Source organism: Lycorma delicatula, chromosome 7 (assembly GCF_047948215.1).
Source record: "Lycorma delicatula isolate Av1 chromosome 7, ASM4794821v1, whole genome shotgun sequence".
Lineage (NCBI taxonomy): Eukaryota > Metazoa > Arthropoda > Insecta > Hemiptera > Fulgoridae > Lycorma > Lycorma delicatula.
Genome location: NC_134461.1, coordinates 23,986,800 through 24,010,420, shown reverse-complemented (window position 1 = coordinate 24,010,420; position 23,621 = coordinate 23,986,800). Strand labels below are relative to the sequence as shown.

Genomic DNA, 23,621 nt, shown 5'->3' with positions numbered 1-23,621 from the left:
AAATAACCTTTTTAAATTAATCTGTTAAAAAAAGCATTTCAAAAAATTTTCTTTTCAAGGATTTGATTAAAATTAGATCCGTTTAATATGTAAAAAAAATTTAACAAACCATACAGAACTTAAAAAACCAAAAACCATATGTAACAAACCATACAAAACCAAAAAAAATGGCACCATATTTCAAGAAGCATAAATGTGTTATACAGTTTCTAAATAAATAACAGTAGTTTACATTATGGCATCATCTTATTTACAAAATTAACTAGATTCCACTACTTCTGTAAAATGAATTTATTTATTTTTTTATTTCAATAAAATAACAAAATACTTTTATTTACTGAAATTATAAAATGCTGTAATATTTTTTTAGAAAATGCAGTGAATATCATCCATTTTTTTAATTTATGTTCCACTGCAGACAATGCATAAACTACAGTTTGTTTGTTTTTTTTTTAATAGAATGCTTTTGTGATTATAGTTTCTCTTTTGCTTACTTCCTGTTATTATCCTGAATCTGACTTTTTTTACCTGCTATGAAAAAATTCTAGCAATAATGAAATCATGATTTATTAGATCCCCATTGTTATGAGAGTACACAATAATCAACCAGTAAAATAAAACATCTGCTTTACTAGAAATATAGCAGATAATTAGCAAACCTTAATTATTCAAAAACAGGCAGAGAAAATTCCACGATTGAAAAAAGTCAGCACCGGATTTTTTTTATTAAAATGAAGAATAAAGTCCTCACTTTTTGCATATAGAACAAGCAAGCAAGCACATAATTTTTATTATAATTTATAAAAATGATTATAAAATGGTTAATTATACTTTAGCTTTAAATAACATAATTACAAGTTATGCCAAAAGTTAAGTTATAAAAAGGAAAATATAAAAACATAAAATTCTTAATTTTCATGTTAAATAATTAAAATGAAGTTGCTGCTCTTTAATTTGAAAATAGTGAAAAGTTCAACCAAAATACAATAACAATAACAAAATATGTTCGAAACATAATAAGAAAGTTATTAAATGATATAGTAATTTAAAATGTTTAATTTACATTATCACAAATAAAAAAGTGCACTAATTACTAAAAAAAAATCTCATGTGGAGCCCACATAACTTCCTTGTTGCCTATTAAATTTCACAGAAACATTTTTTTTACAATCAGAGGTTAATAATTATTAATAAATTAATACATTTAAAATAAAAAAATTAAAAAGGAGTTAGTCAAAAAAGTGAAAAAAAATTCTTTATACAATTTCAGAGGTTAATTTATTATAACAAAAAAATAAATGAAGTCTGATTCTCTAATCCATGTACCTTCCCCTTGCATAATCCAAATATTTCATTAATTAAAATTTTATTTGACTATAACTCTGGAACCAATGAAAACAACTACCACTTATAATATACGAAAAGCTCTCAATGAGGGCTAATTACTGTAGTTAAGAAAAAGTCCAAAATCCAAAAAAATTTGGATTTGGTTTCTGGACCCTTTTGGTCCAGTCGATTGCAATCAAAAGGGAAGGTGAACAACTAGATGTTACAACAGTCCTAAATCCAAAATTTCAACATTCTGTGGCTAATTGTTTTTGAGTTATGTGAGATACATATGTACATAGATCTCACCGAAACTAGTCAAATTGGATTCAGGGATGGTCAAAATGGATATTACTGTTAAATCTGAAAAACCAAAATTTTTTGCAATCACAATACTTCCTTTACTTTGTATAAGGAAGTAAAAATATAATATTTTTTTAGTTTCTCTCTTGATTTTTAACAAATTAACAATTACAAACTATATAACTAACCTTCTTAATTTGTCAAACTTTTTCTTTAGTTTTTTAATGCCATTGTTTAGTTTTATTTTTGTAACAATTTGCGTTACTCAATATTTCTAAAGTTTATTATAATATAAAATATATGAATAAGCCAACAACAAAATACACTGTCTCTATGGAAAGAGGGTACTTGCATATTAACACCACCGCAGCTACAGCTTTATTTAAAAACAAAGTAGTCAATCGGATTTCAGTGGAAAATAGGCTGATATAGAGTTTAACATAGATTCAAAACAGTCTCTTTACTAATTTTAATAAATGGTTATTTATATTATTTTATAAATATCATTTAACCAGACTTAACCTACACTTGCTTCGCTCACTAACCTTGACTAATTAACAGGAGTGTTTTGATTATTTAAATAATAAATAATTGCAATAATTACTGAATTTGTTAAATAAATACTCAAAAAATTACGGTGTTAATTAGTCAAGGTTAGCGAGCGAAGCGAGCGTAGGTTAATTTTTGGTTAAATTATATTTATAAAATAAATAAATATAAATAACCATTTATTAAAATTAATAAAGAGACTGTTCATTTTCCACCAAAATCCGATTGACTACTTTGTTTTTAAATAAAGCTGTAGCTGCGGTGGCGTTAATATGTAAGTACCGAAAAAAGTTCTGGCAAGAAAAATATTAAGAAAAAATCTATTTACTGCTTAATATAAGAAATGGGATTTGGAGAAACAATGTAAAACTGAATATGAAAAATATTATGTAAAATGCAGGGATATTATATGTCATTTTATATAGCAAGTTTTAACACAAATTTTCTCAATTATGCCTGAAAATACATTGACTACTTGAATGCTCAGACTGGGTGTTATTTTTACTACACAAAAATTTAATATAAAAGCAAATGATGATGGCAAAAAATATAGAAGGATGTTAGGTAAATAAAAATAAATATTGTATAAATGACTTCATCACTATTAACATTCCTTTTCAGTTGTTTTATTCCATTACTGAAATGATCAATCCTAAATAAATATCAGCTCAGTATGTTACTCAAGTTTGTATCTGGTAAGTTCACTGAAGAGACATACACTCTGTGTTTGCAGTACAATTAAGAGGAAATTCTAAAGCCATATAATTATTTATAGTTTAAGTCGCAAACAAATAAAATCAAATCTACATACAGTTCTACACTATTGGTTTAAAACTATTCACACATGGGTTGCCATGAAATGTGGTTGAATGAACTATAATAATGGAACACCACAACAGATACCCAAATAAACTGACAACCAAAGAAATGAACAAAAAAGATTTATAAAATCATTTTAGCAAAACTATATTGAGTCAGAAAACAACTGAATATGGCCAATTAATTTCACAATATCCCACATGAACATTTGAATATGGAAAAGCTAATTTTCAACCAAAAGATTATTTGAACTGATATTTCATTTCAGAATTCAAGCAATAGCCAAATGAATTGTTGTGCATAATCATAACAGTTGATGAAATAAACCAAAACTTAAAACAATGGATACAGAGAGACAAACAGGTACCAAAGAAGGAAGAGTCCTTGCAACGGTCAAATCAGCAGAATTCAAGTACAAATTTGCATCTGCAACTCTTATATTTGGCTCACTATGGTTTCGTTCCACTTTTGTACAGAAGTGACTCTGAACAAAGTATTGACTACAGTAATCTGAGTATGACATTTACAGAAATTTTAAGTATGACTACAGTATTTTGAGTTAATTCTATAAAAATTACATAATGATCCTCAAACATCATAAAGCTAAATATAAATGTCAAGCTAAAAAATGTTGATAATTTTTCTAGATGAAAAATTGTTTTTTTCTTTTTCATTTACCTTACTCAATAAACCGCCTCCAATGTTTAAATAATCTACACTCAACACCTTTTATAACAAAAAAAGTCTTTCATTAAAGTTACATTTTAAAAACTTATAATGAAACAACCACCAAACAAACCTCCTCTACAAAATGAAAAATAATCTTATCACCCAGCTAAGTGCAGCGCTAATATACAGATTGAATTCAAAACTTCCTGAAGTTTTAAATCTATTAAAAATAGATTTTAAAAAAATTGTAATTAAGAATCATAAACTAAATCTTTAAACTTACAATTAATAATAATATAACATCTGGCTTATTAGTCATAATTATGATGAATAAGCAAATTACACCACAAAAAAATTATAACTTTGTTATGGCCACACCAGACAAAAAATAAAAAAAAATAGTTGCAAAATAACAAATATTAAGTTAACATACTTACTCTATACAAATAATTTATATCGATTGAATGAAATTTTGACCTTCCTTTCTCCCCCTTCGAAGCAATCCCTGACAGTGTAGACATGCTGTCTGCAGGGCACCATTTAGATCAAACAGACCCTTGGAACGAACCCTTTTTCTGTAAATGAGAATTTTACAGTTAATAAAAAAAAAGAATAAAATAACCAATAATGTAAACAGATAAATGAGATTAAAAAAATTTTACAATAGAAAAACATGCATTTTCAATAAAAGGACTTAAAGGTCAGGGTAATCCATAAGCATAACCTCAATTTAATATTTGTTTTAACACCTTAAAAAAATTTTAAGAACTTGCTTAATCATATTACTCTAAATCTCAGGGACAGACTTAACATAAAACACAGTTTGAAGGTAGTATCAAAGAAAAGAAGGCAAATAAATTGTCAACAGAGAATTTTTTCATTCAAGTTTAAAAATTAAATTGAACATTAAGACTGTAGTTAAACAATAACTGAATAAAATTCTGATTACAAAAATAATTTAAAAAATCAAAATCATTACAAATAGTGCTAGTAATTTTTTATTAGTAATCACTTAAAATCTTGTTAGGATCATATATATTAAAAGGTTATCCAGAATCAGTGAAACCTATATTAAAGGGTGGAAGGAAAAACTTCATACAAAGAAAACAAATATTATTATTCAAAGCACAATAGAGATGTAGCAAATGGGATATTAAAAGATAAACACAGAATTATAATCCACTACATCAGTCATACTTTACAAATAAGTCCTTGTCACATCAGCAAATCTCTCATCTAGTAAGTTGTGATAAATTTAATTTTAAACAACTTTAGAGTTTTACAGCCTTACTAAAACTAATAAATCAGTTAATTTAGCAGTAATATTTTTTCATTCAAGTTTAAAAATTGTATCAGACATTAAAACTGTAATTAAGCAGTAATTGAATAAAATTCTGATAAAGAAAAAGAATTATAAAACTAATGAAAAAGAATTTTAAAAAATCAAAATTTTCACAAATAATGCTAGTAATTTTTTATTAGTAATCCCTTAAAAACTTGTTCTGGCAACTTAAAAAAGTTAAAGAAACTATCTTACAAGCAATTCTGGCAAAACTATATATAATTATCACTCTTGCACTCCTTAGTTTAATAAATACTTACACTTTCCAATCTTTTAAAAAGACCAAAAATTAACCATGTATTTAAAACAAAGAATTGTTGCCATTCGATTATTAAATGTTGCCTTTTGATTATTCTTGCAGTTTAAATTTTAATCATACACTGAGTAAACAAGCAAAACATTGCGTAAAACACAATGTAAATGTAATGCAAATGTAAATGTAATTATGTTAGCATCATATAGATACATGATTAAACAATAATGAAACAATATAACCATAAGATAAAATACTTCTTATTTAGGACATACTGCAATAAAGAATGGACAATAAGGAACATCAAAAGTGGATTAGAGCAAGTATGAGAACGCATCTTGTAGTAAAGAATTCTACTAGTATTAGATGGAAATATAAGTAAAAAATAATTCTTTGCAGATTTTTAAAGCATGTCACTTTGTGGTGGCAAACTCAAATACAAAAACAAAAAAGAAGGAAATGTAGGAAAGAGAAAAATACTAAAAATAAGGCACACTAAATTAAAAAAAATTAAATTCAGATACAAGAAATCCTCAATTCATCCGGAAAAAAATTTTAGATAGAAAGTTGAGGTTTTCCATTTTTAACACTCATTTTTCTGATTTCCTTCAGTTACGTCAAAATTTGTTAAGTTTTAAGCAGGTTAATGTTACTTTGTTTGAACTCAATATATTTAAAAATAATAAAGTTACTAGTTTCCGTAACTTAAAAGCAGTGAAAAATTGGCATAGGTACATACTCATAATTTTTTAACATTAATTAACTTCACTGACCATATTTGAGTGAAAAAGAATGAAATAAATTTATACACAAACATCTTTGAACATTCAATAATATTTTGTAAAGGTAGTAGTTATATGATTTTCATAGGGAAGTTCGTCAATTTTGTTAGCTTATATCTACAAAGAAATATTACAGTTTAAATACAGGACTGGAATAAGTTCATTATGTATGAACTTATTCTGCAGCCTTAATGTTTTAAATTTTTCAAAGAAACAGTATGATTACTTTAAATTATGTCTAGAATGATAAAAAATCTCATCAGTCATGTGTACATGAATTGAAATTGAAGTTAATTTTATCACGGCCAAGCTTTTCACATTTATAAGTGCATGAAGTTAACAGATTACTATCTTTCTGTTTGTTTAAAATTAATATTGCTTTATATAATTAGTTTAAATACTGAGCTTTTGACAAGAACAGGCTGCAACCCATATTTAAAAAAATAAAAGTAAATCTTGCAAAAAAAATGAATATACGAATAGTAAAACAAAAAAATAAATAACAGCAAATAAAAACTAATATAAATATTTATTTCCTATATGCCAGGAATTTTAAAGTTTATTTAATAGCTAACAAGCCTTTCTTTGTGTTATTACTTCTATTATGTACTTCAGTCAACGTAGAGACTGGCAACATAGTGAACTTTTAACTCTCAGAAAACTCTTATCAGTGTCAACAGTTTGCAATGGTATTAAGAAACTACTGCACCTCAGATACTTTATATTGAATACACAAGTCTGGGATAAATAGGAAGTATAACAGGGTTAATAAATAGTGTAATACATAGTACGGACATAATGGCTTTACTCTCTAAGTTAAATGTACAATTTATTAAAAAATTACTGTAGTACTGTTAAGTGGTTCAAAACCACTAAAAAAAAAAATGATTTTAACTACTCATATCTATTTTCCACTAAGTAAATGCAACATCAAAAAAAAAAAAAACAGTCCTGGATTTCATGAAAACATAATCGTACACAAAGTGCATGTAGTCTTCAAGTAAACTGAAGCAGGACGAACATAAATGCAGTACTTGGTCAGCATTTTTCAATTTCTTGAACATGAATTACAAAAGCGCATTAGAAAGGAAATTATCCCTGCTGTTTAGTACATTATGTATCTTATCTATCAGTATTATGTATCTTGAATGTCTAAAATACTTTCTACAGTTTAAATTGTTTATTATGAAGTTTTTCTTTATATAAAAACAATTTTTTACGATTTTGTGTATATAACTAATAATATTAATCTGCATCACGCAGAAAAAACTGAAAATACTATGGGTTGTTTTGACAGTTTATTCTATCTTGGTTAAAGTCAAACTGTTTGCCTAATAGAGAAGTTTCCACAGTTAAGGAGGCCCATATTTATATATTTCTGGAGCACTATGGCTGTTTGGAAAAAGTATTTTATTTATACCTAAGCATTTGTATCCTCTGTATCCTTTTTAGTCAGAATCTTCAATTACATGCGTCAGTGTAATGTATTTCTGTTTGAAATATGCATTTTATTTTTTTATTCGTACAGCAGCAGAGTCAATAAACAAGTGATAAATACCCATTTTCTATGTTTTTAAAGCAGGTATTTTTACAAATGCTCTTAACATCTTTAATATAAACATGCCGTTAATTAACTACCTAAAGAATTCAAAAAATGACTAATCAATTAACTAACAATAGCACAACTATCAATCAATAAAACAAACAAATTCTTAAGATATTATAAATTTATAACAAAATCATTATTTGATAAAATGATATACCACATAAATGACTATGATATAATAAGCAGTACTAACATTTTTATCTTAATGAAGTGTAAGCAACAACATGATTTAAAAGTTACTTTTTATTACGTAATTATCCAATAGATTTCACATAACTCATCAAACTTTCAATTCCATTCTGAAGCGGGTATTTTCCTTTAATTTTTTTATTAAATACTTTAAAAAAGAAATTAAATCCAATGAATGTTAAACCCTTACAGCCTCAAGGTAACGATATATCATACAAAAGTACTTGTGCTAAAAAAAAAAGTCTCACCCGTATGATATATCGGTAAGTAGTTTTAATGTTCATATATTTCTTTACGTTACTGTTAGTTAGATCGCTCATATAGTATCTTTTCTTAAAGCTTACAATTTGTAGATATCGATAGTGTAGGGTGTTTTCATTTTACGATACGTATTTTAGAAAATAATCGATTTCAATATTCCGATAATCTCTGATGTAAACAGAAGTTTGTTCCGTGCATTCATGGTTATGTTTTGGTTACTCCGTGCATTTATACGGGATTTTTTATAGATATAATAATTATTTTATGAAATTAGAGTTTCAATTATAGTGTTAGTTGTAGTTTTAGTTACCGTGATCCGTAAAATATTCAGATTTATTCGTTAGTAAGGTGTTTTTTTCTACAATGTCCGGGCCTAGTAGATGTCTTACCAATGCAGAAATGAACAACTTTTTTGTTGATGATACTGATAGCAATTTCGAATTATCTAGTGACAGTGGGGCTGAAGAAGATGATGAATTAATCACATGGGGATTCAGAAGAAGATGAGGCATACAGAAACATCATTGAACCGGAAGATAATGTCCCTCTTCTACATCAATTTTTGGAACTCCCCGGCCCAAAGCATATGCCTAATCCAGGTTCCACATCTATAATTTATTTTTATTTATTATTTACACTTAATTTATTTGAACTGATGGTAAAAGAAACCAATAGATTAGCCAATCAATATTTAAATGCAAATAGAGATAGGCTGTCTGAACCATACAGAAAATGGAAAAATATTACCATTTCTGAAATGAAAGGTTTTATAGCTTGCATACTGAATATGGGGATAATTAGAGTTACTGGAAATTAGAGTTACTGGAGTACAGTATCATCACAGGCAACCCCTTGGTTTGGTAAAATGTTTTCAGCGCACCATTTTAGAATTATTTTGAAACTTCAAAGTATAAATGTAACAAAAAAATGTTAACAAAAATTTCAATAACTCTGTATGAATTTTTAAGTTAAATTTTTTATTATTTTGTTCACAAATAAGTTTAGTTTTCAGAAACAGTGATAGATTAGATATAAATAGCAAGGATTTTTTTCAAATAAAGAACAAATTCAGTATTTTTTTTTAAAATGAAAAAAAGTTGAATTTTATTTTTTAAATAATTAATCAAGGCTGTAACACCATTTTGGATAGCAGCACCACAATCTACATAGTTTACTGAATAATTACAATTTTTTTCATAATTTTATCTTGTATATTGTTATTTCTGTGGCATTTCTACCAAACATCTACTTTTTCTGAAAACGTGCTTGAGGCTTTTAACTAGTACTTATAAAATAGCCTTGAGGCCATAAAGGTTAATAAACAGTCAGAGCAAAAGTGTGGGTAAACAGCGAAGTCCGCTGAAAACAATAAAGAACAGAAAGAACTTAACTGGAAATTGCTGAGAACTTCTTTTTTTTTAAGACCTCACCAGCTCACAACCAGAATGATTGTTTACCTTGTAAAATACGAATAAAATAATGCCAAAGCTTCAGACAGACAATAGTAAAATTTAAAAAATTTTTTAATGAAAGCTATAAAAGTATACAAAGGAGTTGATGCCCACTAATGAAAGAAATTTAAGTCAAATCGATATGTAGTCATCTTATAAAAAAATCAACTTTCTCTTAAAATTGTATGGTGTATAACTGAAAAAAAAAAATCAACGAAAATACATGTATGAATTGCCAATATTATAAGGAGAGTGTATATGCCTTAAGTATACAGGAGGGAGAGCATAGGGGAAAATTAGTTACAATTCGGATAAATGTAGACTGCTTCAAATATTTTCAAGTAAATTGAAAAGTTCTTAATTTGTCATATCACCCAACACAATGCCAATTCTGTGAAATAGTTCAAACTGTACACATTTATATACAATTCTTAAGCAGAATGTAATGCATAGTTATCCAAGGGATATACTGGAGCAATACAAATGGCAGATGAGGTATCCACGTATCAAATTAGGGCCCCCCCCTCATATGCAGACTGTCACCACTAGATTTAAATAAAAAATTCTTAAGGCTAGCACGTATATATGTACTTTTTATATGTAATCACACATACGTATATTAAAAATGTCACACACACACACACAATTTATAAATGTAAGTTGTTACTATAAATACATTAATACCATATTAACTTGCATTAATTCATGTACTTTTTTAAACAATTTTAAATGGGTTTACAATGAAACAATGTGATATCAGTGAGAAAACAATATTTATTTGATTAAATATTTTATTTTTGAATATTTCTTTAATAATTCAGATGCAGGAATTACACAAGTAAATATTCAGATTTAATAAATTATTATTATTATAAATAGTATGTAATAAAAAAATCATCTGCATTAGCATAAAAAAAAAAGAAAAGTAAATTAAACTACACTGAGGTTTCTCGATTTTGAGTTCTCAATTACATTTGTCACTGCTGCTGCTGCTGCTATGGCTGTACACATACAAATAAGCTATTTGACACTCAAAAATCTTTAAATGAAGTTTACTCAAAAATGGGGCAAAGTAGAAAGCAGCTATTTTGGATTTAAAGTACGAACCCCCATTTCTACCACCCTGCAGAAGGACATCATTCAATTCCATTATAAGCTGCCCATTGTAAAAGAAGGGCATCACCTGCCCTTGTAAAAGAGAGTTGTGAATCTTTGCAATGACTAATTTGGATAGCGATGAACCGATGGCGGGTAGAATCTATAGATTACATGACAGAAAAATGTTAAGACCAGTAAATATGTTCATTCGTCAAAGCAGTCAAACTGGAAGAACTAAATAATAAGAGGAAACTAACCTCAAACATTATAATTGCTAACCTAAAAAAAAACCACAGGTTCTACGTGAACACCTTTCATGGTCCATAAAACATCTAATGATATTCAATTTCATGCCACACATTATGAAAAATATATGGTTATTACATTAATTATACCTCTGATTCTTCTTTTAAATATGAGGGATATCTCTAAAGTAAAAACCACTGAGAAATCTCTCTCCTTAAGGTTGGCGAACCATGGCCATTCTAGTAATGTACACACTTCATTGTAGTCTGCAAGCTGTCATGTTGTAGTACCTTTGATTACGTGTAAGTTATTATGTTATAAAATAAATAGGAAAATTGATGTTGCCCCCAACTCTGAAATAAATGGAGTCATACATTTTTAAACCATCAAAACATTAAGCTGCCTGAAATTCATAGTGATAATGTAATGAATAAAAGAAACATCTGAAAATAGTGTGATAGGTCTAGAAATAACAGAATTAATGTGCATGATGAAAATTCAAGGAGGCCCTCGATAATCACCTAGGAGTTGTTGAAACACACTGATGATAATCAGAAAAGATCATCGCTCCTAGCAACGAAAAGATTGATTTTCGACCTGGCCCTTCTCTTTTTCTTGATGTTTTAAGAGCTGTTATTGGTCGCATTGTTCATGACCATTTAGAATTCTGAAAGGTTTGTGCATGTTGGGTGCCGCACGTCTCAACGGAACGTCACAAAAAACCCAAATAAGATCTGGTTTGGAATTTTTGATGCGCTACACACAAAAAGGTGATGAGTTCCTTAATTCAATAGTTACCGGCAATGAAACATGGATTTCGTACTACACGCCAGAGAGAAAACGGCAGTCAAGTAAATTGCATCATTCTAAATCACCAACAAAGGTCAAGCCACAGTTGTTTGAGATCTATTTGGCATACTGCTGATTGATTTCATCCACATGGTACGACTATAAATGCAGAAGCCTACTACGAAACTACATAAGTTACAGCGTGCCATTCAAAATTGGTGACATGGGCAGCTGACCTTGGCACCATCCTGCTGCATGATAATGCACAGCCACATGTTGCGGGTTCAACACGTGATTTACTGAGAACATTTGGATGGGAAATTTACAATTGCCCACCACCATTTAGTCCAGACTTAGCTCCTTCTGATTACAATTTCTTTAGGAAATTAAAAGCATTTTTGAGTAAGCTATTTGCGGATGACTATGAGCTTAAAAATCCTGTTAATCAGTGGCTAAATGGACTGGTGGCAGAAGAATACGATGAGAATATATTGAAACTGGTGTATCACTATGATACATGTCTTACTTAATTCATGTGGCGATTATATAGAGAAGCAGTATAAGGTATTGTAGTTTAAGAGAAATAAAAAATATTTATAAAATTTTCAGAATAAATGTTTTTACTATGAAAGTGGTCTTTAGTTTAAAGATAACCCCTTCCTTGTACACAGATACTGACAATCTTTGTTGCACACACCCTATCTCTGACAAACTCCCAAAGGAAAAAATCAAGTGGTGTCAGGGGATCGAGGTGGCCAAGGAACTGGTCCATCATGGCCAATCCAATGTCAAGGAAATTGTTCTAGTAGGTAGTCCCTAACATGTACACCCAAGTGTGGTGAGGGCCACACTGGCCCTCACCACACTTGGAAGTAAAAATGCTGCTGGAAGTAAAAATTGGGTTAGCAATGCTTGATTTGTGGGCTGCACACTCCTGTCCATATGTCTAGATAACTAGCGCTATTCCGGTAATTCTTATTCACCCAGGGAATAAGAATTGTCAAGGTTTCCTTTTTTTGTGTAATATAAATTTCTGTATCCTTAAACAGTTGATAGTAATGTTTAATAGTCTTTATTAGAGGATTAGAGAGCCATACTCTTAATGAAAATTCCTATATTAATAACAGATCCGCTCTCATGAAACCATAAAACACACATTTTGCTTTCTCCAGCATAATAATCACTGCACAACACCCCCCCCCCCCTGATGTTACATTGCGCCAATGATTTATGTTCACCCTACATATCAGAAGGAAAACGTAACACAATTAAGTGGATAAATAAGCTCAGAGGAGCACTTTGGGGAGGCAAAAGAATAACTCATAATGGGCAACACTAGGAATAAAAAAAAGTGATGTATTTAAATAAACCTCTTTGATTTCATTTATTTAAAAAGTTTCTTTGTTCTCCAGAAACCAAGAAGTTGCAGAAAAAAGGCCATTTTGATATTTATGTAAAATTTGCGATTAATCATTATTATTTCATGCCTTAATTCTTTTCTGTTTCCATCATTCTTTTGAAGACATTCATAAAATATTTACTGACAAGAAAAATTAATAAAAAATGTATATAAATAACCCCATTATAGGTATAAAGTTACAAAGTTTTATAAATGAAAATCCTACACAGTATATAATACCATATGGCCTATGCACATTTTAATTTTTAGGTTATTACAGAAAAACCATGAAAAATAATTCCTTTACAGAAGACAAAATACCTAAACAATAAAATTACACTCTTATATTAGCAGGAAAATTTCTTATTTCCATGGTGGAGTGATAGCATCTTGGACTTTCATCTGGAGATCACAGGTTTGAATCACAGTCAGGCATGGCATTTTTCATACGCTACAAAATTCCATTTCCACATCCCATGCTCAAGCTTCAAAAGTCTAGGTGGCAATATCAAAAAAAGAAAGAAGTAATCTCCAGAATGTTATGAGAAAATCCCTAAATATTTTGAAAATTTTTAACACATACATTCCTTTGGCTATTTCTTACATTAACATAAATAAATTTCTTGACTTCAGAAAAAAATTAACAATAGTTTAACTTAATGAATTTTTTCTGCAATCATGAACCATTTATTTTTATATATTCATACACACATTATCATACTATTATTATACTTTGTTTAAATTCAAAGTTGCTCCTCTAGTAACTGTCATTTAACCTTTGCAAACATGTAAAAGTTATACATTATTAGTCAGATAAAAATATAAACATAATGAGCTCTGAGGCACATAAAAGACCAAATATAATTTTAATTAAATGATTCTTAAAATAAAACATTTATTTATGTTTTGAAAACATTCTTATGCATGTTCTTATCAAAACAATACTGGTTAAAAAAGTATATAATAGTAATATTTTTGTACATCTCCTAATAAATTCTTCATAGGAACAAAATCGCAAATTCTATGGTCAACTACCCTGGATGAGGGTATAGTTAGTTACATCCCAACCCCGTAGGGGAAGACACCTGCCTAGTGACATTCCGGTCGCCATCCCCACCCCCATTCCTTGCCCTGTTGGGCTTTAACGGGAGTCGTCTATCAACCTCTGACATTTTACATCTCATAGTAATAAGCCTGGCCTCGTTGGGATGCCACCGATGCAAATTCCTCGGTAGCCAATTGCATCGGTGATTTAATGACTCAGCTTATTGCTTTCTCTGTAGGCCTCGTCTGGACATCTTGAATATCCTACATCGTCTCCCTCTGAACTAGCTAACCGAGCTTGCGGAAGCGCAAACCCCACGCCTAGTTCTACTTGTTATGAGCCAATTTTGGGAATGTCTCTTAATTTGAGGCAAAATAACACAACATACACCAAACAACGAAATTTAGTCCTAGTTCCCTTAGTGAACTCAGCTTGCTTTAAATAAACCCCTGACTTAGGTTAACAAACTCCAGTCTGGTCTACCAAGGAGAGAGGCGTATTGATCGCCTACTCCCACTCAGCTCCATCGCAGAGTCCCACTACACCTCACGGCTGCATGGTGTCCCATGCCCTTTGGCAGTGCAGCCGAGGATATAGTTACAATGAAAGCTTATCAAATGCTTGTCACATATTTACACAGTCCTCCCCAGTTATAAGACATTCTGTTATACTGGATACATTAAGTAAGCCTCCCCTTACCCTTTTACTCTACTAAAAAAAAAATTCACTCATAACAATATTTAATATTGCATGGGAAAATGTCAAACAATACTACTCACAAATTCTGGAAAAAATGATCAGAATGTTGCTCCATACAAGAGGAAAATAAGTTTTTGCAGTTCTATACAATAATTCAGACTTATTATTTTATTTTGTTTCCTTTTGAAGAAGTGTATACTCATTCTAATCAAAAATTCTAAACAAAAAAAAACTTTGAACCATAAAATAATAGTTACATGTCAAGAACGCACTACAACAAAAATAAAAATAACAATACTGCTAATAATAGATACCCCCATACAATGAAATGTCCAAGTTTCAACTCAAAGCATCTAACAAACATGTTTCTAACTTCCCTGTTCAAATGTTTGCAACCTTATATTAGTGTAACTCAAAAACGCCTCAACCAATCTTAAACGAATTTTTAAATGCCCATCTTCAGGACATACAACTATACAGCCTACCTAAATTTCAATGAAATTTATCAAGTAGTTTGGAGATTTTCAAGCCAGAAAATTTTAAACAATGGCGTACAAGATATAAGGGAACGATAATTTAAGTAATGGTATTTTTGTACTTATCAAAATACCATTAGGTATTTATCAAAATACCATTAGGTATTTTGATAAGTACCTTAAAATATACAGAAAATCCATTTTCATCTCCCACTCCCATCAAATGACCAAAAGTAATACCATAATTTTCTTTGAGAAAAGTCAGTAAAAAGTAAACATAAAATGATAACTAAACATAAAATGAATAACATTTTATCCATTAGTATACAATAATTTAATCAATTAAAAGATATAGTTAAAGTAACGTAACGGGGTATTCCATTCTAATTCAACAAATGATCAGTGCTGTATTTTTGATTTTGATGATAATTGATATATAACTACTCACCTTGCATGGCCAAAAAATATTTTTTATATTTAAAAAAAATTTTTTTTGAGCAAGACTAATTTCTAACTCGCCAACAAGTAAGAACTGCCATTTTTGTCACTTTTTCCATGAGCTGTAGCATTCTTATTTTACATCGGACAGGAGGTCAAAAAGGGCTTTTTGTAAAGAGTAAAGATGGAAATTGAACTTTGTGTACTCAAGATTCATTTTGGTACGTAACCAAATCACGTAATGTTTACCGAAGTTAAGTTTGCAAATTTTTTTTTTTCAAATTTTGTGCCCAAAATAAAAAATAACAGGCTTAAGGTAAAAGGCCTGTTTTTTTACCTTTTAACTCTAAAAAATTGGACTGTTACAGTGTCCTTCATTTAAAAAAAATTACCACCAAATCGTAAGATTATGAAAATTTCTCGTTTATGGGACCCAAAAACCACATTTAGGACAAGTGGCAAAAATCTGAAATGTTTACAGTAAGTACTTTTTATGTACTTTAAAACTACATAAAATTCATTTTGTAATGAAGCCAATAAAACTGCTAAAACCACCATTCCTTCTAACCGTAAATAAAGTATCCAAAAATAATGATATGTATTTTTTTTTTCATAAAAATTACAACTTAATTCATTAGAATAAATATATTGATAATTAATAAATAGTCAATTACAGAATGATAAATAATAATTACAAAATGATAAACAATTCAAATACATTAACAAATTGTTCAATTCACTTTTACCTTATTTTACTCCTGCTAATGGAAGTTATGAATAAATCTTGCACTTTTTGATAATAAACTAACATAACTTGGAGATCCTGCCATTTTTTTTTTTTTTTTTTTTTTTGAGTAGAACTGATAAGTCCTCATTCATCTTTGGCAGGTGTAATGTTGTGTCCTCTTCCAGTAGTAATAAAAAAAGCTCTGAAGGTGTGAGAATCTTTAAAATATTTTCCAGTTGAAACCATGTTTGATTATCCCTCAATGATTTCTTGAATGAAGTACCAGGACCCTGCGGATGGAAAAAGTGTATTCGGTATTCCTTTTCATCTTTATGTATTTTGACCTCAATGACTTCACCTAACCACCACTTGCCATCGTATACACAGCAGACATAATTTTTGCATTTTGGCTTTGGTAAATCTATAAAGCAATCAGAAACAGTAATGTCCTTGTGTACCGATACTAACATAAATGTTCCAATTCAGAGGTCGTCCGAACTTTCAGAATACATTTCTGACTTGTTTGAACATAACTGTGAAAGGTTTTTGTTCCTGGGACTGTTGCAACTACCTGATAATGAGAACTGAGGTATTCTTCAACTCTTGAACATTTTTATTACAGCAGAAAATAAATGTTATATTTTAATATTGTCTTTACAATAATTGTACACTTCAGAAGGTGTAACAATTAGATAGATTGTTGACTCTCCTTTGAAGGCTTGCTTTAGTCAGCCCTTTTTGTCCTACCAATACTATCACATGGTTCTTTTCCATGGTATGAGGCAAAAAAATATCATTCAGCTGTGATATCAAAACCTTCTTGATGGTAGCACAAATTTATGAAATTTTTTTCTTTTCATACTGGGCTGAGGAGCCATCAGAAAAATAAAAAAATTGTTTAACCTGTGGTAACAGTGTTTTTACTTTATAACTTGCTGTGCTTCAAGTACTCACTACTAATCAAACAGTAGCTTTGGCTTTGTAACTTTCCTCCTTTTTTTAAACATATGAGAAATGGATGTACTGTGGCAGTTTCAAAGTTTTTGACCAGTGATGTGACTGAACTTCATCCTGCATCACTAAAGGGAAATTTTGAGAGAAATCTCCCATTATAATACATTCACCCACCAACAAGTTTTCCTTTTTAATGTTGAGGAAATAAGCTCTCCTTTTTTTGAACAAAATGATGCCTTTTTAGAGTAAATTTTCAGTAAGTTTATCTAAGTACTCTTGAAATGAAAGAATTTGAGTAGCTGGTTCACAACGGTCAACAGAAACCCACTGTTTGAAAATAATTTCAGAATCAATAATCACAGCACTCTTGCAGTAATATGAGCACTTCATTAGTGTCTGGACATTTTTCATATTGTGACAAACTACAAATTGAAAACATTATCTTGTGTTTACAGATTTATAAAATAAATGTATGCATTTCAATTTTGGAAGTTATAAAAGTGGAATAATCTCTCTTATTAAAGCATTCATTATTCATAAATACAGTTTGTAATACACAATAAATCCTGTTTATAAGTGAACTACATTACTGCTACATACTATTTATTCTTAAACAGATTACTGGATACTATGGCACAATTCAATAAATAGTTTATGACTGTACTAAATATAAAATAAATTCAGTTGTAAAAACATTTACCATATACACTTACTTGCCATATAAAAGAATAGTCTACATTCATTACCAGAAATGATTAATTTATGATGGCAAGATCATTCGCTGTTAAAACCAATGATACGCCTGCAACAAATGCCTTAAACCATGTCTTCCTTCACACAAACATCTGGGGAACTCAGTACACTAGTCACTCAATATAAAAAAAATAATTTAAAAAAGTATTAGTGACAACCACAAACAAAAATAATAGCGAGTGAGTGTGACACACACACATGTGCATGTCAAAACCAAAGTACAAATAGGCTGTTTTATCAAACTGATCAAAGAAATTAAGAAAAGAGATTTGTTGCAAATGAGAAGTAAGTTAGTTTATTTAAATGGTCATATATGACAAAGCTAATGTTAAAATAACAAACTTAGCCAATGCTTAGAAAGCAATGTTCAATAGAGCAAATTAAAACTGATCTGTAAGAACAGAGTACTGCAGATATACAAGAGCTACTGCTACGACGAAACCAAAATTAACAGAAGACAGCATATATTGTGAACTTGTTAGTTACATTGTTAACTTGTAAGTTAAAAGCAGACAATAAAGATCTTGGCTAAAGAATAGTGAGGAATTATTCATTATACCCATTTCAAGAAAACAACCCATTCTGAATTGCGAGAAGCTTTTTGATGTGGATACCAGCATCTAAAGTTACATGAAAACTCTCAACACTCAGAAGTCTGAAGTTAAATATTATTCAAATATGGGTGACACGATAAATAGGTTCAACTTGAGATGGAACAGTTTTATTAAACAAGACAAGAAACAGGGAGAGTACTCATAAAAAAATTATTTAAAATGTTTCAGACCTTTGTAGTCCAGATGACATGACATGTAAACACATATATTTAACCACAAACAAGTATTAACAAAATTTTCTTTTACTATTTTTACTATAGTTATTCTCTTGGTACATTACTTATGTAACAATTTTTTCTGCTAAAAGTATTGAATTTTCCCCAAAACTGATCTATACTAACATGAATTTAAACTTACAATTAGATAAATTACAGCACCTTTCTATTTTAATTATATGCAGAAAAAGGTAATAAAATTACTACCACAATTTTTAACAACCATTATACAGTTGGAAATTTTTTTTTTATTTTTTAATAATTAATTTTAAGATTTAAGTTATTAATTTTACTGCCTTCTTCCATTTAATCTTGATTATCTGTTCTTGCCACCCATTGGAAACATAAAAACTGTATTTTACATGCAGTACACAACATTTGAGAGTTTACTTATCTAGATAACATACAAGGGGCCATGGAAATAACAACAATATGGACATATAATAATATTTAATGGAATTACCACTTTAATACAATTTTTTAATTCATACTACAGACAGTACAGAACAAATAGGAAAAAATGCTGACCATTATCTTGTGTATCTAATTTCTAATGTGCTACAAAAGTACAAATTTAATACAACTAACCAAACTGCAATTACATCTTGTTCATGTGTTATGTTCTTACTGCTTACATTCTTGTTTAGGAATACATTTATTCTGATCTTTATCAGTAAAATGATATAATTACTGAATGTCAATGTTAACATTTGTTTATTCGTACAAATCAAAACAGTTACATTCATTCAAAATATAATTTCTTTGTAAAATACAGTCTTTTAAAAGGAAATATAACTTGTGATATAAACACTGTAAATGACATTAATGTTGTGAATGCACTGCATCAATTTATAACATACATTGACACTGCATTAACTGATAGCCTATACTGAACAGAAAAAGTTAGCTATTTGAGTGCTTTATTGCTACTTTTGAGTACTATATTTTGCACTATGCATAGCTGCTCACCACACTTTCATATATCTATAAAAAATAATGTACAGTAAGGTGTCATTTAAATCAAAGTTTGTCACTAATTACAGGTGCCAATAAAATGTTTCAAGACCTCTCTAAATAATGTACATATTTTCTAGCCTTAATAACATAAGCTGTATGTTTATTGGATATATATGTATACACACAGGTATGTATAATCTTTCATCATAAATAAAGTATTTGAGTAAAATTGTAATTCTAATGATTGCTGTAATATTACTAGTATTATATACTTAATTGAGAATATGCCATGTACTTTAATGCAATAGTTATGTTAAAAAATAAGGCACATTCAAAAAATCAATAATCTTGGCACACGTTTTCACTGTGCTGATTGTAAATACACAAAAGAGTGTTTCTTTATTACAATTTTTGAAATGTTAAGATTTTAAAATGAAAAATTACATAGCAGCAAAGGTAATGTTTTGAATTTGTATCAATACTTCTGTTTAATTTATTTTTCTTGTAATCCATATCAAACGTTTATTATCCGTTCTTCATTTAAATTTGTAAACTGATTTCAGTTATTCATAGATTACAATGAAAATTATAAAATTTACATTAAATGAGTTTCTGAATTTCATGCGATAAAAACAACATAGCCTAACACTCACTTTGCTTGCTAACTGCATCCAGTTAATTGACTAATTTTAGGCTGGTCAATAATCTCATGCAATAACCAACTATTTAGTCTGAAAATAATGTAAAAATCTTGCACAATACTGAATTACAAAATTTTTAAGTAATTTAGGAGAGAAGTAACTCAGGTGAAATGTGTCGAATTGATGCTTTTTTGATGCTACACGCGAGTCATTTTTATTAGATTAGTGCATAAAAATATAGTAATTTAAATATTAATGTTTATGTCATGAGCAACTTTTATAAATATTAACATATATTTATTAACACTTGTCAATAATTGTTTATTCCTGATTAACCCAAAGATTGACTTTTGAATGTGCGTCATTTTTATAAATAATAACAAAAAAGATTAATTCCCTTAAATCTCTAGAGTAGGAAAAAAGTTTGTTATTAGTACAGTTACTTTTCCATTACTGTTGTGCAATATATATATATATATATATATATATGAATGCTATACAGATTCTCAGGAGGGCTTTCCCATTATGACACCTGTCTTGAGTAATAAAAAGAAAAAACGGATTGGCATATATTAAACTAATTAAACAGTGATTTTTGCTAAGCTAGAGGTATAAAAACCAGTAAGCCAAGAAATTTCCTCTTCCTTTTTGAGATTATTTTTCAACAATTACCAAATAAAAACTATTTTTTACCTAAAATATATATATATATATATATATATATATATATGCAGACAATTCAAATAGTCATTAATACTGGATATGAAGGAAATGTAGGTAATAATTTCCTTTCTTTGCTCTTTTCTATAAAATCAATAACACATTTTAATCAAAAACAATTTAATGTAGTATTTATCTGATCAGAAATACATAAAATAAGCAAATTTAAATCCTGTAACAAATGGCAAATTCTGATTTTGAAAAACAGGTTTTAGTAGTAATAAGTTGAATTGCACAATTTAATTACTGTTCCAACTATTCTTATCTCTAATGAGAATAATTGCATTTATTAAACACAAAATGAATTTTAATGATTCATTATTGTTTAAAAAATATAGTAAGGTTATTGCTGCCACCATATAGAATTCAGTCAAAATCTGTGCAAGCTTAACTTACACTTTGAAAATACAAGCACCAGAAATGATCCATGATCAGAAAAGACTAGAATTCGCTAAACTTTTTAACAATCTGTTGGAGAGATGTTAGTAAAGAAATTGTGACTTTAGTAAAGAAAATGTTTTCATCAGTAAGTGTTTGCATTAGGATGGAAATATTTAGAAAAAATTTATACAAGATTCTAAAGCAAGAACTTAAGGTGTTACTGATCGAGATTATTACATGCACCTAATATAGATCAGTTTAGCAGAAAGGTGGAATTTGAGAAAGTAATTATTCGTTATGAAGCACATCTTTATTTCTCTATCTCAGGGTTATAAGGTCTAATCTAAGTATGGTTCTAACTGAATGGCCTAATAAACCTGAAAGGTCATTATAAAATGCTGACCAAGGACAATGGTTCCCACAGTGCAAAATAACACAAAATTCAATAAAGAAACAATCACAGATAGAGATGTTATAACATGCTGTTATTTCCAAGCTATCAAACAATATGTTGACACTGGCCATCAATAAATTTACAGCAACATGATGGACACCTCTTTGATATACTGAAGTTACAGAATGTATCTATGAAAGCTTTCCAAATAGATGGGACACTAGCCTACAAAGGTCATAAAATTTCAAACACAAGCTAATAAATTCATGTAAAACAAAAATGTGATGTTAAATCATCAGAAGAAAAATTCAAATTCACTTTAGAATGTAAAAACAATTTGAATAAAATTCCTTACAAATACACTTTAGTAAAATATAGCAATTATAATATCCTGACAGTGATATGATGTTTCTTTATTAAATCTGAAGAATCATTACTATTTTAGAGTTAACAAAAAAATAATCAAATTAAATAAAAATTAATTAAATAATAACTATGAAAAAGTAGGTACAATTTCTATAATGTAGTACTGCAATAATAATAATAATGCTGAAGGGATTCTGCCCTAAAAATTTCACCAATACTGCAGTATTCTTACTTTTAACTTCAAGGCCTTCAAACAAAAACAAATGAAAATTGGGGTGTATAATAAATTTTTACCTTACAATGAAAACTATTAATAAGGAAAAACAGTAGTCTTGAACAGGGTAATTTAAAAGCCATATGAATAAAAATCTGAAAAAGCCTATTAACAAAAATAAAAATACTAGTGGTTAACATCTCTTTTTAAACTGATGATTCCAAAGCTCATAAATATTTCAGGATGTAGCATCCTAGAAATTCAAGAGCTTAGGGTAAAATAATCACTAAAACAATGTTTCATTTAACTGGATGCTCTAAATTATTGAAATTAAATAATAGGCTATTCAGTAGTTGAAACCACTTAAATAAAAATATTTTTTTTTTTAAGTTTAAACCAAATTCTTCAAGAATTTCTGTTGATAAACAGGAAAATATATCAAACAGGATATCAAAAATTACATCATCTCTCATTCTTAAATTACTTCCTTACTAGTAGTAACGTAAAATAATATGTTTAATCATGTTACCTTAAAATCATTTAATTTGCCACTTAGATAATAACAAGTACTTACTTCAACAGTCAAAAATATTTAATATTCAACTCTATCAAGGTTCATTATGAATAAGTGATAAGAATTGAACAATAAAATATAAATTCCTACAATACAATATACATTCAGAAACAATATAAAATTTCAATCCAAAACTCCTTTTTTCTAATAGCTCTAGTTACATTGCTGTTACTAATGTAAACAGCCTGAAAAGTGTTTTCACTAAAAAAATCAAGTACTAAACAAGTAATTTACAAATACAAATGTTTATTTTTTTTTTAAATATGCTAACTTCATTTAAAAAATACTAACATCTCTTTATCCATTTATCCGAATAACTGAAATTTATGACCAATTTTAAATTATGTGAATAAAATAATTTAACTATTAAA

General features: G+C 28.8%; 1 protein-coding gene across 9 annotated transcripts in view; it reads right to left on the bottom strand.

Moving 5' to 3' along the window:
- Window positions 1–23,621, bottom strand: part of LOC142328426 (uncharacterized) — a 225,623-nt gene that overhangs the window by 200,763 nt on the left and 1,239 nt on the right. For 7 of the 9 annotated variants that reach the window (XR_012757269.1, XM_075372162.1, XM_075372160.1 and 4 more), the window contains exon 2: window positions 4,104–4,241. Coding sequence is in view for 8 of the 9 variants with exons in the window: in XM_075372162.1 (XP_075228277.1) it covers window positions 4,104–4,187 (84 nt within the window). In the remaining variant the exon portion in view is untranslated. Of the gene's footprint in view, window positions 1–4,103; window positions 4,242–11,043; window positions 11,064–16,486; window positions 16,758–23,621 lie in introns of those variants that run through there. The other 2 variants (XM_075372155.1, XM_075372156.1) reach the window with 2 other exon arrangements.